Genomic DNA, 17,335 nt, shown 5'->3' on the forward strand with positions numbered 1-17,335 from the left:
CCGCTCCTAACGAGTTCTGCGGAGGCTTCTCCTCCCCCCCCCCCCCCCCCCCCGCCCTTTCTGCCCTCCGCCCCCGCCCGTTTTGGCTCTGCAAGTTGAAACTACAAACCAGGTTTACAAAGAGGAAGTTGCCTTAGGGAGGTAGACCCGCAGCAAGTACAGCTGCGAGGGCGCCGGCGGTAGTGGGGGTGGGGCGGAGGCCACCACCTCCCTTGGAATTGCTAGGCTTTGGTCTCGCAAACACAGAGTGCCTTTCTGCACAGCTGCTGAAATAGGCCAGGCCTGCAGGCTATACGGATATGTTTAGTATCTAGGGGACACTTGTTTTTGTAAACTCCTTTTCCCCTTTCAAAATCTGGCAAACGTTAGTCAACTTGAACTCAGGCACGAACCCACAAGTGTGCGTGTGTGCTTTCAGATCAGGCCCCGCCCCCGCCCTCAGACGCAGGCTGACACACAGAGAGAGACCTGGCCAGATCTTGCTCTTGGCCTTGATTGAAGCGGCTTCCCTGGAATCGCTAGCCCCAGGGCCCGCTCTGCCTCCTCCCCTAAAGGGGACCGCCCGGCTGCGCCGCGCCAGAGCAGAACACTGGGAAGAAAGTTTGGAGCGCGGGCGGGGGGAGTCGGGCCGCCGGAGGAAGGGAACGAGCGGACGGGGATCTCCGCTGCAAGTTTGCGCGGCCGTCCCCGCGTCCCGAGGGCGCCTGCCCCGCCCGGCACTGCAGCCGCCGGACATCAGCGCTCCGGGCGGAATGGGGCTTCGGGTCGGGGTCCGCGGCTGCCGCTAAAGGCTCGGCCAGAAGCCTGGAGCGAACTTCTCCTGAGCGCTGTCGCCGTGGGCCCTCATTGTCTGCAGGAACTCTGCGGAGGGGGAGGACTGGATCGCTCTTCCACTGGGATTCGTCAAGAGTTCCGGCGGCAGCTGCGGCGGTTGCAGTGTCTCCCTTTGTCCTCCTAGGACCTCCCTCCCTTCCTCTCTCCCTCCCTCAGTCAGTTAGTGGGTCCTGCTGCCCCGGGCGCCGGCGCCCTCGCTGCTCGCTGGCCCCCACCCCAGGGTGCGTCCCTGGTAACTCCTGCCACCTTAGCGTCCCCACCGAGTCCAGTCGAGGGGGCTGCGAGCAGGAGGCAGTCGCAGGCCCCTGGCCGCAGGATGGTGGCGGGGCTGTCCCTGGCCCGCAGTCCCGGGAGCTGGCTGGTCCCTGGGCTGTGGCTGCTGGTGCTCAGCTGTCCTGGGGGGCTGGTGAGCGCCCAGGAGCAGCCCTCCTGCAGAGGAGCCTTTGATCTCTACTTCGTCCTGGACAAGTGAGTGCCGGAGGGAGGTCCAGGGTCTTCTGTTGGTGGCACTGGATGAGCTGTGGCTGAGGAGACAGAGATGTGTCTGCTCTCTGGGGAGGGGTGTTGGAAACCCGAGGACGGGTACTTTGTGCCCTGTCCAAAGGGCAAGCGCTTTCTTATCTGTGCCGGCTGTGTGTGTGTACGTGTGTGAGTGTGTGTGTGTGTGTGTGTGTGTGTACGTGTGTGTTGTGGGCGGGGGGGAGGTGATCGTAGGAGCCCGGAGCTGCTGGGCTCTCTGGGGAAGTGGGGTAGTCACTGTTTGCCAGTCTTGGGGCCTCTTGGGAAATGGGAGCGTATCTGTTTGGGGTAGCCGTCTGCGCAACTCCCCCCCCCGGGGGGGCTTGCCCCGCCCCCCCCCCCCCCCCCCCCCCCGCCTTGTCCTTACCCCACACTGGCTAGTTTGCCTGGTCTTCTCCTGATCACTGCGCTTTCATTGTGGCCAGGAAAACCTAGGGTCCACACACTCAGGGTGTTTTTCATTTCCTGTGAGGGGAGGTTGTGTTTATTTTGAAGAGTTGAGATCTACTCCAAACAATTGGGCAGGTGGTCCTAGAAGATGGCTTGATTTCCTTGATTCTTCTAGCGCCTAAGTTTTAGCTACTGATACACTTAAATTTTGCTTGAAGAGGAGGTCAGGTTACCCTATGTAAATATTTTTTGTTTTTGTTTTTGTTTTTTTCTTATCAGTTCGTTTTCATTTTACAGGTCTGGGAGTGTGGCAAACAATTGGATTGAAATTTACAATTTTGTCCAGCAACTTACAGAGAGATTTGTGAGGTATTTCTCCCACTTTACTTTCCTAGGCAGGGAGGTTTGAGGTGGAAGGAAGTAGACTGAAGTGTAAGGTATCCCTTTTTTGAAAACTTTTTAGGGAGAGTCTTTACTGAGATGTTGATTTTTCAGTGCCTCAAGATCATTATTACATACATGTAGTTATTAGGACAGCCCTTCAGTTGTTCAGGGCTTTTATCATCTGGATCCCAGAAATTTGGCTCAGGCCCTGGGGAAGCATCTTCAAATACTATTCCAAATGTCTTTTCCTTTCTGAATTTTCATCTGTTTTGAATTTAAGTTATGCTTTCTCATAATTTATCACATTAAACAAATTTTATGCTAATAGTATCCATAATATATTTTTCTTTCCACACAGTTCTTAGCATTGTAGAGGTCCTCATTAAGAAAAAAAAAGTGTTGGTAAACTTCAAATGAACATGTGTTAATAACCCACTACCAGAAAAGGCACTTGTGTGTGTTTAAAGAAACGAGTTGTGTTTACCCAATGTGTGGGTGTGTGGCTGGTTTAAAATTTAACTGTTCTATATATGCAATAAGCCTTACTAGGAAAGACTGGTTTTCTCTCCTATAAAAAGCATAACTGCTATGAAATCCAGCTTACTCTCTTATTTAGAGGTAACTAGAAATTAGTGGCATCTCTGTTTAAAAATAACCCCAGGACACCAGGCTTTTGAGCCTTCTTTTTCCTTCTTTTTTTAAAGGAAAAAAATGCAACGAGCAAATGCAAGTTTATCAAGATAATGCAAAGGACACAAAAAGGAGTGTATCATTAAATATTGCTTCTTTCAGTCTTGTTAGCCCAAATGTTTTCTGTAAAACAGGCTTGGATGATCAAAACATTTTGAAAGTCATGTTGCAAGTAACTTCAAACAATCTGTAGAGGCCTAGGCAATCCTTGCTTTCGGTTATTGGCAGCAGTAAACTTATCCCTATAAAAATGTATGCTTGTCCATGTTCAATCATCAGTCTCCTGCTTAAGAAGCCAAGTATAACACTCTCATTTCTGGACAGGGTCTGAAGTAAAACTGTCTAGGAAAGAAAAATAAATAAGCCCTATATCTTTAAATGTTAAAGGCAGTAGAGACAGTTGTTTATAAATTTTCTGATTTAATCCGAGAGTGCAGAACGTATCACACAGATTTTGATTGAAAGCAACGGATCCTTTCAATACAACATTTTTAAGAAATAGGGCCTTTATTTATTTGGTCTGGTTTGCACGTTGGAATTCTGTAATACACAGTTCTCTGGCTCAAATTTAGTTGCTTAGTTACTGACTCATAAAACATTGTAGGAAGTGAATAAAGGGTGACTGCTGCAGAGAATGACTTCAAATATGGATAAGTCTTTGAGATCATTCTGATCTTCAGTTTACAGATCTTTGTTTCCTATGGGCAGTTTCAGGTCTTAGTAATAGTTGCATAGAGTATCATGGAGTCAAGAACCATTACGTGAGATAAATGCCTAAGCTTAAAGGATGTAGCTAACTGGGGCAGGTGTTGCCATATAGAAATATGATGTTTGAGACTTGGGCAATTGAAAATGTCTAATCAAACTAATTGCTTGGTCTCTTTCACATTGTCCATGGCACTCTATAAGTATTCTAACTTCCAGATAGCTTTTGTTTGAACTCCTATCATAATTGTGGTGATTAAATCAAACCAGCTGCTCCGTAGCCCTAAATATTGTTAATGACAATCACTCAGAAGGGTCTGGCTTCCTTTAAGGAGATGAGGTAGAACCAAGGGAAGAAGTGTTTTCTACAAAAGGATTTTACATTGGCCTAGAATTTATCTTTCTAGTTAGTCTCTTCCTTAAGTGGCCCTATGGGTCATGGAGGATTGCTTGAGTGCTGAGAAGCACTGATTGAATCCAAAATGGCTTATGCAGTAATGTTAAGCAGAGTTAGTGTATCTATTTAGGGAGTTCTATTTAAAAGAAGCCTGGACCATCAGAGTCCGATTTTAACTGAGACTCCATAACTATATATCTGTATTGTATCAATATTTCTTTTAAAAATGTTTTAACTGCCTCTTTTCTTATTTTGCAGCCCTCAAATGAGATTATCTTTCATTGTATTTTCTTCTCAAGCAACCATTATTTTGCCATTAACTGGAGACAGGTTAGTGCATTATCATTTCACTGTAGGCTCTTAGTAGAGACTAATCTGGAAGGAATGATTGATATTTCCAAGTGGTGATTCGGGCCTCTCAGTGGACTCAAACAAATGCACAGATAATTCAGCTCTCTTCACTAATAGAAAGGAAAGGAGGTATGCATAATATAAAAGACCAGATAATCTGAAAATCAATATCATTCGTATTGTCCATGGAATGTACAATGAAACCCAGATCTCTGTCTTAGTGGTGCTATAAGTAGTTCTACATCTTTCTTGTTTAAATGTAATATATTAATCAACTAGGAATTTGCAGAACATTAGGGAGGAGAGAGATATAGATCTCTTTGTATAATTACTAGATTCAGGAGACATCACAGATCTTCAGTCTTATGCTGAGGTCCACCGAAGCTGAATATATTTATCCTTGTAAAGGAACTTGCTAGTTTTATTTATAATGTATATACATATAATATTATATATAAATTTATAAATATATACAAATAAAATATATATTATATGTTTAAATATATATAAAGATATACAAATACAAAGATTATACATGTAAATGAAAAAATATATAATCTTGTGAAAGCTGTGTTTTGCTTAATATGCAGATTTCTGAAAAGTTATACTTGAATACAGCTTTTTTTATAAATTATTTTTTTCTTTAAAAATGTCAAGAGAACATAATTCTTATTTGTTTGTTTCAATTTTTTATTTAAATTTTAGTTAAGGAACCATAATATTTAAAAGGACTCAGGGAAAGAACTTATTTATACTTCACAGAATTAATTTGGAAATTATGTTTATATATATGTACATATACATATGTATATACATATATATATATATATAAACTTCTTTTTTCTTTTTTTTTAAATTTATTTATTTATTTATTTATTTATTTATTTTTTAAATTTTTTTTTTTTCAACGTTTATTTATTTTTGGGACAGAGAGAGACAGAGCATGAACGGGCGAGGGGCAGAGAGAGAGGGAGACACAGAATCGGAAACAGGCTCCAGGCTCTGAGCCATCAGCCCAGAGCCTGACGTGGGGCTCGAACTCATGGACCGTGAGATCGTGACCTGGTTGAAGTCAGACGCTTAACTGACTGCACCACCCAGGCGCCCCTAATTTATTTATTTTGAGAGAGAGAGAGCACGAACATGGGAGGGGGAGAGAGGGAGAGAGAGAATCCCAAGCAGGCTCCATACTGCCAATGAAGAGCCTGACGTGGGGCCTGAACCGATGAACCTGAGATCATGACCTGAGCCAAAACCAAGAGTTAGATACTCAACCGACTGAACCACTTAGGTGCCCCTAAGTACATACATATATATGTACATACATGTATGAACTTATAATTTATTTGTGCTTTAAGTTTTACTTTTTCTGGAGAGGAAATAAGCTCTGTAGGTGAGGAGTCCAGCTTATGCCTTCAGTCGTCTCATCAATACTTTCCTTCCATACTTTCTTGTATGCATCTGTGTGCCATCAAGAGCCAGAGCAATAGTAGTCCCTTATAACCCAGCTACAATAGCTTTCTATACCTGGTGATTTAATACTGTTTGCCTCCATGAGAAGAAATTTTGTTCATTGCTCAGCTTAATTTTCAAAGAAACAGCTTTGGATCCAGATAGTTCTAATGGAGTGTATTCATTAAGAGAAAGAAAGAACAGTGTTAACACTTATGGGGTGCATATGCAGGGAAAAGCACTTAGCATAATGCCAGACACATAGTAGATTCTCAGTAATTGTCACCTGCATATGTTGTGCCAGGTTCTCTGTTAGGCACTTTACATATGGATCTTCCAGCACTTGGAAGATGAAGTGTAGTCATTGGTCAACAAAATTGGTATTGCTTAGACATGCGTGGAAATGGTTTAAATCGTTAATCTAAATTAGAGATTTTTCCTTTATCACTGGTTGAATCTAATTGAGGAAAGGAATGGGATAAAGAGGCTCCTATTTCAAGAGGCAGCATAAACATCAGCATTTTGCAGTTAAGAGTCACTGAACCAACGTACTAGCCAAATGGTCATGGACAAGATACTTAATCTCTTGATGCCTCAGTTTTGTCCATTTATTTGCGTAGTGATGACAATGATGGTTGTGATAACAATATCCGCCTCATAAGATTGTTGTGAGAACTAAATTCAGTGAATGTGGAGAATGCAGGACAGAGTCTGGTACGTTTGTATTCAGGAGATGAAAGCTTTGTTGTTGTGATTATTTAGTACTATTATCATTGTTTGGATCTAGGGAATGTGTAGTATTTTAGTGGTTAGCAAGGAATTATGCTTATTTAAAGGGACAATTGTCCTGCTTGAAAGGATTTATAATATTCTAGGAGAAATTTCAATAATGCTACTTGCAACTTATATACAGTTTGCTCCTTTCTCTCTTAAATAGGGATACATTCAGTTTTAATGAATTGCACTATTTGCGACATGCTGAACTAGTATGGGATGGCAGAAAGTGCACTAAGAGGGCCTAGGTTACAATTACAGCTGTCCCACGTACTGATTTAGAGACTTGGGGCAAGTCATCTACTCAGTGTGTCAGTTTTTATGTCCATGAACTTCGGATATAGTTGGCCATATTTTTTTTCTCTTTTTGTAATTTTTATTATTGATTATCTGCTGTTTTCTTAAGAGAGTTATGAAGGTCAAAATAAGACATTGCATAAAAAAGTACTTTGTATATCACAGGACAAAGGATACTATTTCTTAGTTGTTCTTGCACTAATTTTATTTTATTAAATCAGTAACTTCTCAAATTTCTGTGGTTCTGTGTATTTGGATATAGGGTCACTTGTCATCTATTACACATTCTCTGGTGTGTGGAAATCTTTCACATATTTAGATGCAAAATCACTGAACAAATGTTTCCGCTACTATTGTGGATCTTTGTTTCAAAGCCCAGAAATTGGAATTCTACATGTGAACACTCTTGATGTCACATATCACACTCACAAAGAGAGCCGGGTAAATGGGAAACATGGCAGATTTCACAATTTTGGTTCTGTTGCTCATAAATCTACAGTACCGTGATTATTATGAGAAGTACTGCTTTCATGTTTTTCAGAGTATTGCTAAATATTTTCAGTAGAGATGAATCAAGATTGGAAGGCAGTAAGTCCTTATGATAGTGCAGCGTCTTCTTATGGGGTTTCAGCATGGGGTCCACTACTATGCAAATACATGAATAGAATAATAAACTTGGCAAGAAGGGATCAGTTATACATTTTGCATACTCATAATACAAAAACTTTACTCTTTTAAGTGTTTCAGTGAAATACTTTCTTCTTTTCTCTCACCCCCATGATTTTTGTCCTCTGTGTATCTGTTAGCCCATCCTTCCACCTACCTACTTACCTGCTTGCCTACCTTATATATGATGTACTGAGCATTATGGGCTCTGGGACCAACACAGAGATGAATAATCTAGTGTGTGTGGGAGGAAGGAGTGTGCACATACACATAAATAGCTCAGGGCTGTATCATAGGATCAGATAGGAGAAAAGTGCCATGTTGATTCAATATGGACAAATCCAGCCTCCCAATAATAGAGATTTGAATCAGGACTAATTTTAAAAGATATTTTTTTGCTATTAGGCTGCATAATTGGGGATGGTGAACCATGCTCACTTCAGTTCAATGTGATCTTAATGATGTAAAAGTGATTTAGTTGAAAACATTTAGTGAACAGTTATTATGTGCTAGGCAGTGTGCAAAATGCTTTCCATTCATTACCTCATTTCATCCTCATATTTATACATGTAATACATACTATTATTATCTTAACTTTACAAATGAGGAAATATCAGCTAAGAAACGTAATGTAGCTTATCCAAGGACATACACTTAATACGTGGGGAGCAGTATATTAGCCAGAATGCTCTTCTAAAGTGTAAAGTAGAGCATGTCACTCTCATGCTTAAGGCAGTTCTAATGGCCTAGAAGAGAAGGCACATGTCTCCTGGTGGCCTAAAAGCCCTACCTGATGGCTTTACCCGGTCTTCCTCTACAACATTGTGTGCCGCAGTTTAGCCCACAGATCTTTCCATTCCCTGAGGCGACTGAGCTTGTTTCCAGATTACAAATTTTGTTCTCCCTCTGCCCCAGAACTTCCCCTGGCCAGCTCATTCTTACCATTTAGGCACCATCCCATGTGTCCCCTTCTCTAAGACCCCTAGCCTACAGGATCAAGTCTACAGGAACGCTGGCCCTCCTCCCCAGAAATCTGTCACAATACTCTATTTGGTTATCAGTTTTTGAAATTGTTCTATTAATTAATTTTTATCTCCATCACCCTACCATAAATTGTGAGAGAGCAGAGGGGTCTTCTTTGTCTTGTTCGTTCATGTATTCAACACCACAACAGAGCCTGGCACACAGTAGACGCTCAACAAATACTTGTTGAATGAATGGTTGAATTGGTCTGACACTAGAACCTGAATTATTAAGTTCTGTCATATATTTTCTTTCTTTGAGAAATGAGAAATGATGACTTAGATTTTCTTTCCTATTCTTATAGATCAGTTATAAACATTTCCAACTCTCTCTTTTTGAATATATTTTTAAAAGATTTAATGTTTATTTCTGAGAGAGAGAGAGAGAGAGAGTGTGTGTGTGTTCATGAGTGGGGGGAGGAGCAGAGAGAGAGGCAGACACACACTCCAAAGCAGGCTCTAGATTCTGAGCTGTCAGCACAAAGCCTGAAGTGGGACTAGAACTCACCAGTGGTGAGATCATGACTTGAGCCGAAGTTGGACGCTTAACCGACTGAACCACCCAGGGGCCCCTCCGATTGTCTTTTTAATATATTTATCCCCATATTAAAAATAAATCATATAATTGTTTGACCTGAGAAGTTTCCATAGGCAAACTTACAGAAAATTAAATAGAAGTCATTTGATTAAGTTTAGATGATATATACATTTCTGTTATTTAAAAATATTTCTTCTAATTCCTTAAAATCTGAGTTAAAAATTTACTTGTAATAAAATAGCCCTTCATAAGAATTGCGAACTTATAAATTGATTCATTTATTTTGCACAGAAATTTGGCAGTATCTGTAGAAGGTTAGAAGGTTCCTATCAGCCCTTCTACTTTTAAGGACCATGTTCCACTGAAATACTAGCACCAGTGTGCAAAGATAGGTATGTGCAAAATTGGACACTGCAGTGTCGTTCATAATAGTGAAAAACATTCAATCTAGATGCTTATCAATTGATACTGTAATTAAAACATATATATATAGAATGGGATACTATGTAGTCATTAAATGAATTGGAAAATCCATATATATTAACATGAAAATATATTTAAGATACATTAATTGGGAAAAGCAGGAACAGTCTGCTAAGTATGATATTATTTTTCTAAAATAAAAACAAAAATCTTTAACTGTTCTTATGGTGTGTGTGTGTGTGTGTGTGTGTGTGTGTGTGTGTGTGTGTCTGTGTGTGTGATCATAAATGCATGGAAAAAAGTCTGGAAAATGTGCAACAAACTGCTAAGGACAATACTGTCTTCGCAGTGAGATTCAGGGTGGGGAGAATCTTAATTTTTTAATTTCCTTACACTTTGGTTATTCAATTTTATTTCAACATTAATTTATTATTTGTAAAAATTTAAATAAATGCTCAAATTAAAAAAAAGTGGGGGGTTAGAGAGAAAGCATTTGGGAATAACATATCCAATTGCTACCTTGGAGGGTCCTGAAAGCTCCTTGTTAAAATGAAAACACCAGGAGTGGACCTTGAGTCAAGTAGACATGGAAACTATATACTAGTTGTGTACCTTGGGCAAGTAATTTCATCTTTTGTCGGCCAATTCTTGTCTGTTAAAAGGAGCTAATCATTTCTCCCGTAGAGCAAGGTGGGGATGATTAAAGACATATGATGCATGAGAAGGCCTAACTGATGTTGGGTGGAAAGGGGTCTCAGGCTGAGATGGGATTTGGAGGTTATCAGTGTATACTACCATCGTTATTTTCATCCTAACGTGCAAGGATTCTAACAGTAGTATGGAGACGTCAGATGAATTTGCTCGAAGTGACACGGCCAGGTAGTGAGAGCTGGGATTCACTCCCAGGTCTGACTCCTGAGTGTAAGCACTTAACCACTGCATTGCCTCAGAATTTCTATGTTCCCTCTTCCCGACATCTCACAATTAATCAGAATGTGTCATAATTCAAAGACGCATTCATCTTCCAAATTTACTCTGTTCTCTTACAAACTTTTTTGCAGTTTATCCGTCATGCATTAGGTGAGAAGTGACTATAATTTTTTGGTTGTTGCTAATTATATTAGGGAAGTAATTACTTCTGCTTACAAAAGTAAGTTTTGGCCAGACATTGTACTAATCCTGAGACATCTGGGCAAGATAGCAGCTCAGATTCTAGTCATGGATGTGCTAATAGTTACTTTCAGTGCAGTCCTACATCTGCTTTATATTCTAGAAAATTAAATACATTGTTACTCAGATCTGGGAGACAAACCCGCATACTGAAGTGGTTAAATGTAGAGGTCAATTTCTCATGCCTCAGTAAAGTATAGTGAAATGGCATAAAAATATACACAAACTGCAGCGAGTATGGACTTCAGGTGTGAACCATGTAGCATACATTAGTAAGTGTAGACTAAATTGGAGGGAATGTTTTTCACAAAAAACAGATTGTGCAGAGCATCTTGTAAGCAGATAGTTTTGAGTCCAGGACTGTTACCTTGGATTCTTTGGTTTGGACTTTGGGCCATGGAGACATTGGCATATGTTGGTCTTAGAGTGACATGCTAAATAAACAATGAGCAAGTTTTTATATAAAGTACAATAAAGTTAGCTAAACCTGTTAGTTCCTAAGATATTAGAATGCATTAGCAATGTTTGTGCTTAGAAGATAACTCCTTCCCTGCTTTGTAACCTTTAAACATTTTTTTAAGTTGAGGAGCTAGTAGAGAGCAATTACTTTTTTGCAGTTTATCCTTCATGCAGTAGGTAGTATAGTAGTATATAATAACATGATTAAATAAAGTGGGTATATTTCAGTGAATGAACAGTTTTTCCTTCATTATTTTTTTTTCTAATTTTATCAGCTTGGTTAATATCGTGTTTTGTTATTATTATTTTTTTAATGTTTATTTTCTGAGAGACAGAGACAGACCAAACATGAGCAGGGGAGGGGCAGAGAGAAGGGGAGACACAGAATTCGAAGCAGGCTCCAGGCCCTGAGCTGTCAGCACAGATCCTTATGCGGGGCTCGAACTCATGCACCGTGAGATCATGACCTGAGCTGAAGTCAGAGGCTTAACTGACTGAGCCACCCAGGCGCCCCAGTATCATGTTTTATTAATGGAAGGAGGCAGTAAAAGTAGTAGATGGAGTTTATTGAGCACTTACTATGTGTCAGAGATTTTGCTAAGTGCCTTATATGCAATAGCTCGGGTAGAGTACTAAGGACTAAAGTGCTAAGTGGATTGTAAATTATTGGTAATTTGTAGAGATGTAAAATAACACGTTGAGAACAGTGTTTCATATTCTACTCAATCTGCTAAATTTTACCTTCTAGAAAACATTTAATTGGGGCACCTGGGTGACTCAGTAGCTTGAATGTTCATCTCTTGATTTTGGCTAAGGTCATGATCCTGGGGTCATGGGATAGAGCCCCACGTTGGGCTCTGTACAGAGCGTGGAGTCTGCTTGGGATTCTCTCTCTCTCCCTCTCTCTCTGCTTGAAAGCATTCTCTCTCCCTCTCTCAAAATAAATAAACATTAAAAAAACTGTATAATTCTATGTAATTGGCTGATCATCAAAATTGATTGGCTGATCAACAAAGTTACTGCATCGCTACATTTTGTTCACAGTTACTATTTTATATTTCAAGAATTAATGTTCCTGGCTAATAATCTATTATATAGATTATAATGGCTAATAATACTATTATATTTCAAGAATTAATGTTCCTGGCTAATAATCTCTTGAAGACAAACAGAATTGACGTATGATACAACTATTTATAACATTTATGCACATGCACTTATCTAAATTGGCATTTGGTAGCGTAAGTATATGAAGCTTTGTAGCTTTTGTGGCGGATTGTTCTGTGGCTTCCATTTAAGTAAAGAACACATACAAACATACACACACACACACACACACACACACATATTTAAATACATAATTAAATTACATATATTTAAGTTTATAAATTCATTTAAATATAAAGTTTAAAAATCTGGTGTGGGCCTATGGCTGACTTAAACCAATAGAGTTCAGCCCATGAAAACATGGAACTAAGCCTTAATAAGGCATGGGAGTTTCCTTTCTTGTGCTCCTAGTAGCCAGCTGTCATATAAAAACTTTGATTACCCCAAGACCACCATCGTAAGAGGAAATCCAACCTAGCCATGTGGAGAAGAGAATGATCAACAGTCCTAGCTGAGCTACGCAATAGCCAGCACCAGTTCTGACTTGCCAACCATGTGAGTGAAGCATTTCAACTCTTCTAGCCATTCCTACTTCCTAGCTGACAATGTGTGAAACTTAGGAACTGCCCATTCAATGCACAGGATTATGAGGAATAGGAAATTATGTTTTTTACACCACTAATTTTAGTGTAGTTGATTATGGCCAAAATGGAAATGTGACTGAGGTAGGTGCCAAATGACCTTGAAGAGATTGATAGTGAAAACTGGAAGGGCAGTGAGCAAAATTGTTAAATTGGAGGTTGAAGCAGAAAGGACCATTGTCCTTTGGTGGTAATGTGCAAAATAGAAAATGTACATAATTTGATACATGGGGATCTCATAAAATTTTTAATTTTTTTTTTTTAGTGTTTATTTTTCAGAGAGATAGAGGGGGACAGAGTGCGAGTGGGGGAGGGGCAGAGAGAGAGGGAGACACAGAATCTGAAGCAGGCTCCAGGCTCTGAGCTGTCAGCACAGAAACCATGAGATCTCACAAACCATGAGATCATGCCCTGAACTGAAGTCAGACGCTTAACCAACTGAGCCACCCAAGCACCCCAATCATAAAAATTTTAAAGGGCTTTTTTCAACTTGGATTAAAAGAGTTAGAGATTTCAAAATGAGAGACTTCTGGGCTTCAATTTTATATGGGCAGGAAGGAATCACACGTGGTCTACTTGCGAAAAAAGAATGACTCAGAAAGTAAGACCAAAGCCCAGAGGATGGAGCTGGAAGCCACAAAGATACAGTTCCCCTAAATAGAGTTGAGCCCTAATCAAAGAATTGGGAATATCCACACAGATGAAATATGACACTTCTGGTACCAATTTCTCTTTTGATTCATGACAAAAGACCCCAAAACTTAGGGGCTTAAATAAGAACAATTTTATTACCATTAACGATTCTGTGGTTTGAGGGCTTGGCTGGGAGGTTTCTCTGCCCCATGTGATATTACCTGGTGCTGTAGTCACAGAGGCTGGTTTGTTTGTGTTTGAGGCTGGTTGTTGATTCTGGAGCTCAGCTAGAGCTGTTTAATGGAATAACTTGATTCTCCTCCATGGGACCTCTGAATGTGGCATAGTTTCTAACAGCATGATAACTGGGTTCCAAGAGAGAGCATTCCAAGAGCAAACATTACAAGATGAAGGAAACAAACTCCCTGGTTTTCTTAAAGGTTGGACTTAGATGTCCAACAACATCACTTCTACCTTATTCTATTGCCAAACGGTAACAGGAGTAGACCAGATTCAAGGGGAGAGGAGATAAATGTCATCTCTTGATGGAAGAATGGGCATACATGAGTGGGAAGGAATTGACAGAGGTCATATTTGGAGATTATCTACTAGGGATTTTATAAAAAGTAATAATGAAATTCCAAGATGAATCTCTTCTGAAATAAATATGTTAAGTTAGAGAAAAAAAATATAAAACTTGTATATAACCAAAATAACAAATGAGATAGGTGATTTTGGTGCTAGTCTTCAGATTCTAGTATGACCCATAATCCATCTCAGTAATTTTAAATGCCAAGTGTCCTTTACTTTTATTATTTATTATTACCCTTTTCCTCTCATTCCTTTTGTTGTTTTCTATATATTAAAATATTTGTTAACAACATTAATACATTCCCTTTTGTTATTTTAATATTACCATTATGTCCTTCTTGAGTTATGTTAGAATAGATTGGAACATTCTGCTTTATTTCCATGATTTTGGATGGTATTATTAAATTTAAACTCTCAAGGACTTAATAATTAACAATATGCAGAAATACTTTCTAATACAACGTGAGGATGGAAGTTTTATTAATTAGAAATGACTGAAAATTTAAAAAAATATCTTAAAAATTTGTGCTGTAAAAGAAGAACATTTTGAGATTGTTGGTATTTGACTGTTTACTCAAGAGCCATAGTGAACCTTATGCATATGATTTGTAGTTCGTGTGATTTAATGTACAGTTTTAAAATGGTGTGTTTCATCAGGGACGATTAAAGGGATAGTTCTCAAATGAGGCTTATAAACCATGACTAACAAAGCTGATAATTCATGCTTATGTTCTCTTTTATGGATAAAGAGATAGTACAGTGAATAGACATAAAGTTGGTATTGATAATTGAATACTTATGTGCCATGCAGTATACTAAGTGTTTTACGTATAATAGTATCTTTAATTTTTATAACAACTCTACTACCATCACCCCCATTTTTCAGGTGGGAGAAATGGAAGACTAGAGAGGTTACATAACTTACCCAATGTTGCAAGACTAAGAGGCATTAGGGCTAGGAACTGAGGCCAAGGCCCCATTGCTTGACCTGTATGCTACATTCATTATTTGATGCAGAGTGACATAATGAAAGAATTGAGGGTTGGCTTGTGGATGACCCCACTCCATCCCTGACACATCATGTGATAAGAGAATAATAACTAATGTCTACATAGCACTCACTTTGTACCAAACACATATACATATGCATTATATGATAGATTTTCCAGAAGAGTAATATAGCAATGAAAATAAGAAACTATAATGAAGAGGATTTGTTTTGGGTGCTAGTCACTTTCTTTCTCCTGTCTTTCTCCTAATACCCTCTCTGACCAGTCACTTCCTTTCGAATGCTCAAAGGTGCCAAATAACATTATGTTGTAAATATCATAGTGGACACCCAATAAGTACGTATAAAATGAACGAATGAAAACCTAACTGGAGCAGGCATTATTATTTACATTTTATGGATATGGAAACTGAGCTCCAGGAGATTAAATAACTGCTGGTATTATATAGCTCGTGAGTTGCAGAACCAGACTTGCAGTTCATTTTTAATTTGCTCTAATCCTTGAGTCTTCCTACCTCATTACATAGCTTCCCATTTAACTTCTTTCCAGGAGTTCACTATAACTCTTTCCTCTCTTCTTTTTCCTTTTCCTCCTTTCTGGTTTCTATATCAAAATGTTCAACTCTCAGTTTGCTGGGTGAGCTCTCCTTAGAATCAAGGAGAAAGTAGACTGGGTGAACAAAATCCTACTAACACGGGAAATGACTAATATCAACTTAACAACAATAGTAGCTACAGCTTACTCAGTACTTATGTGCCACTGAATCCTCACAATGGCCCCATGGGGTAGATATTTTCACCTCTATTTTACAGATGAAGAAACAAGATAGGGCTTGGAATTAATCTGTATTATCTCTGGCTGTAAGCTGTACCATCTGAGAAAGTATATTGTACAATTTAAAAGGTTATCCTAGGTACCCCCCAGCCCCTTCAGTAGAGGACTGACTGGCAAAATAGTTAAGGAAAAGAGCATTCCAATAACAGGCAAAGGTTTTTAAATTAGTTTAGATTAGAAGTTCTTAATTCTGGCTGCACATGAGAATGCTCTGGGGAGTTTCTAAATTTTTTTTTTCAACGTTTATTTATTTTTGGGACAGAGAGAGACAGAGCATGAACGGGCGAGGGGCAGAGAGAGAGGGAGACACAGAATCGGAAACAGGCTCCAGGCTCTGAGCCATCAGCCCAGAGCCCGACGCGGAGCTCGAACTCACGGACCGCGAGATCGTGACCTGGCTGAAGTCGGACGCTTAACCGACTGCGCCACCCAGGCGCCCCGGGAGTTTCTAAAAAATACCTGAATCTTTCACAAAACAAGTAAATTAGAATCTCTTCAGTTAGAGCCCTGAAGAGATTTTTTTAAAGTCCATCATTGATTCCAGGGTACAGCCACGGTGGAGAACTAAGGTGCATCTGTAGAGATGTGTGTGGACTATTTGTGAGCCCTTCTCATATCACCACATAGATTCAGTGTTCACTTGCGGTGGGTGCTCAGCAGGGGGATATAGATTGACTAAAATCTGGAAAGAGCTTTGAAATCTGAAAAGTTCAATTACCATACAGATATACTGTATAAACATAATGTCCTTAGTCACAGGTAAAAGTTACTTAAAATAAAAAAAAAAATGTGCCTCAATTGTGTTAGTTGGGCAAGTTAGAATTCTTTGCCAACCATTTTATTATGCCCCTATTTACAATATATATTTATGTTTAGTTATGACATCTTGAACACTTTTCAAAATCCAAAGTGTTCTATGCGTGGGGAAAAGCCACTGATGTAGCACATTATATGGCAGCTGTAGTTGCTGTGTTTCCTTTCCTTCTCTTGTCTTTTTGTCCTTTTCCTTCCCTTTTATCTCTTCCTTTCCCTACTCAGCAGAGAAATTTGAAAGATACTAACAGAGTGGAAAGTGTTATTTTATAGATTTAAAAAAGTGAGTCTGTGTGTTTTTGCCTTTCTTCCCTGTCCCTCTCTCTCTCTCTCTAATCAGTATAATTACAACATAAAAAAGAAAGAGTTGATTATACATTTTGGCCCCCTGATTCTCAACAAAAAAATCGGAGCTTTAATGTCCCATTTTACTTGTTTCAAGTCTCTTTCCAAAAAGTATTTGAGGCGTCACTGAACATAATAACATTGCAGAAAGATAACAACATAAAAAAAAAGAGAAGTTAAGATCTTACAAAAGAGGATGTAGCAATAGGTTAATCATAGGAGCGTAGCAGAATTCTGTGAATGAGTAAGAAATTTACCATGGGCTTCCCAATAATCAGGGCAAGAAACAG

The 17,335-nt window shown here is 39.4% G+C and overlaps 1 protein-coding gene across 1 annotated transcript in view; it reads left to right on the plus strand.

Annotated features, from left to right (window-relative positions):
• The first annotated feature begins 490 nt into the window (after positions 1-490).
• Positions 491-17,335, plus strand: part of ANTXR2 (ANTXR cell adhesion molecule 2) — a 157,836-nt gene continuing 140,991 nt past the window's right edge. Inside the window, exons 1-3 of the mRNA XM_040480279.1 lie at positions 491-1,302; positions 2,041-2,112; positions 4,178-4,249. Of these exons, the coding sequence (XP_040336213.1) occupies positions 1,151-1,302; positions 2,041-2,112; positions 4,178-4,249 (296 nt within the window). The 5' untranslated portion in view covers positions 491-1,150. The remainder of the gene's footprint in view (positions 1,303-2,040; positions 2,113-4,177; positions 4,250-17,335) is intronic.

Source organism: Herpailurus yagouaroundi, unplaced genomic scaffold (assembly GCF_014898765.1).
Source record: "Herpailurus yagouaroundi ecotype Mexico unplaced genomic scaffold, PumYag 28, whole genome shotgun sequence".
NCBI classification, from domain to species: domain Eukaryota; kingdom Metazoa; phylum Chordata; class Mammalia; order Carnivora; family Felidae; genus Herpailurus; species Herpailurus yagouaroundi.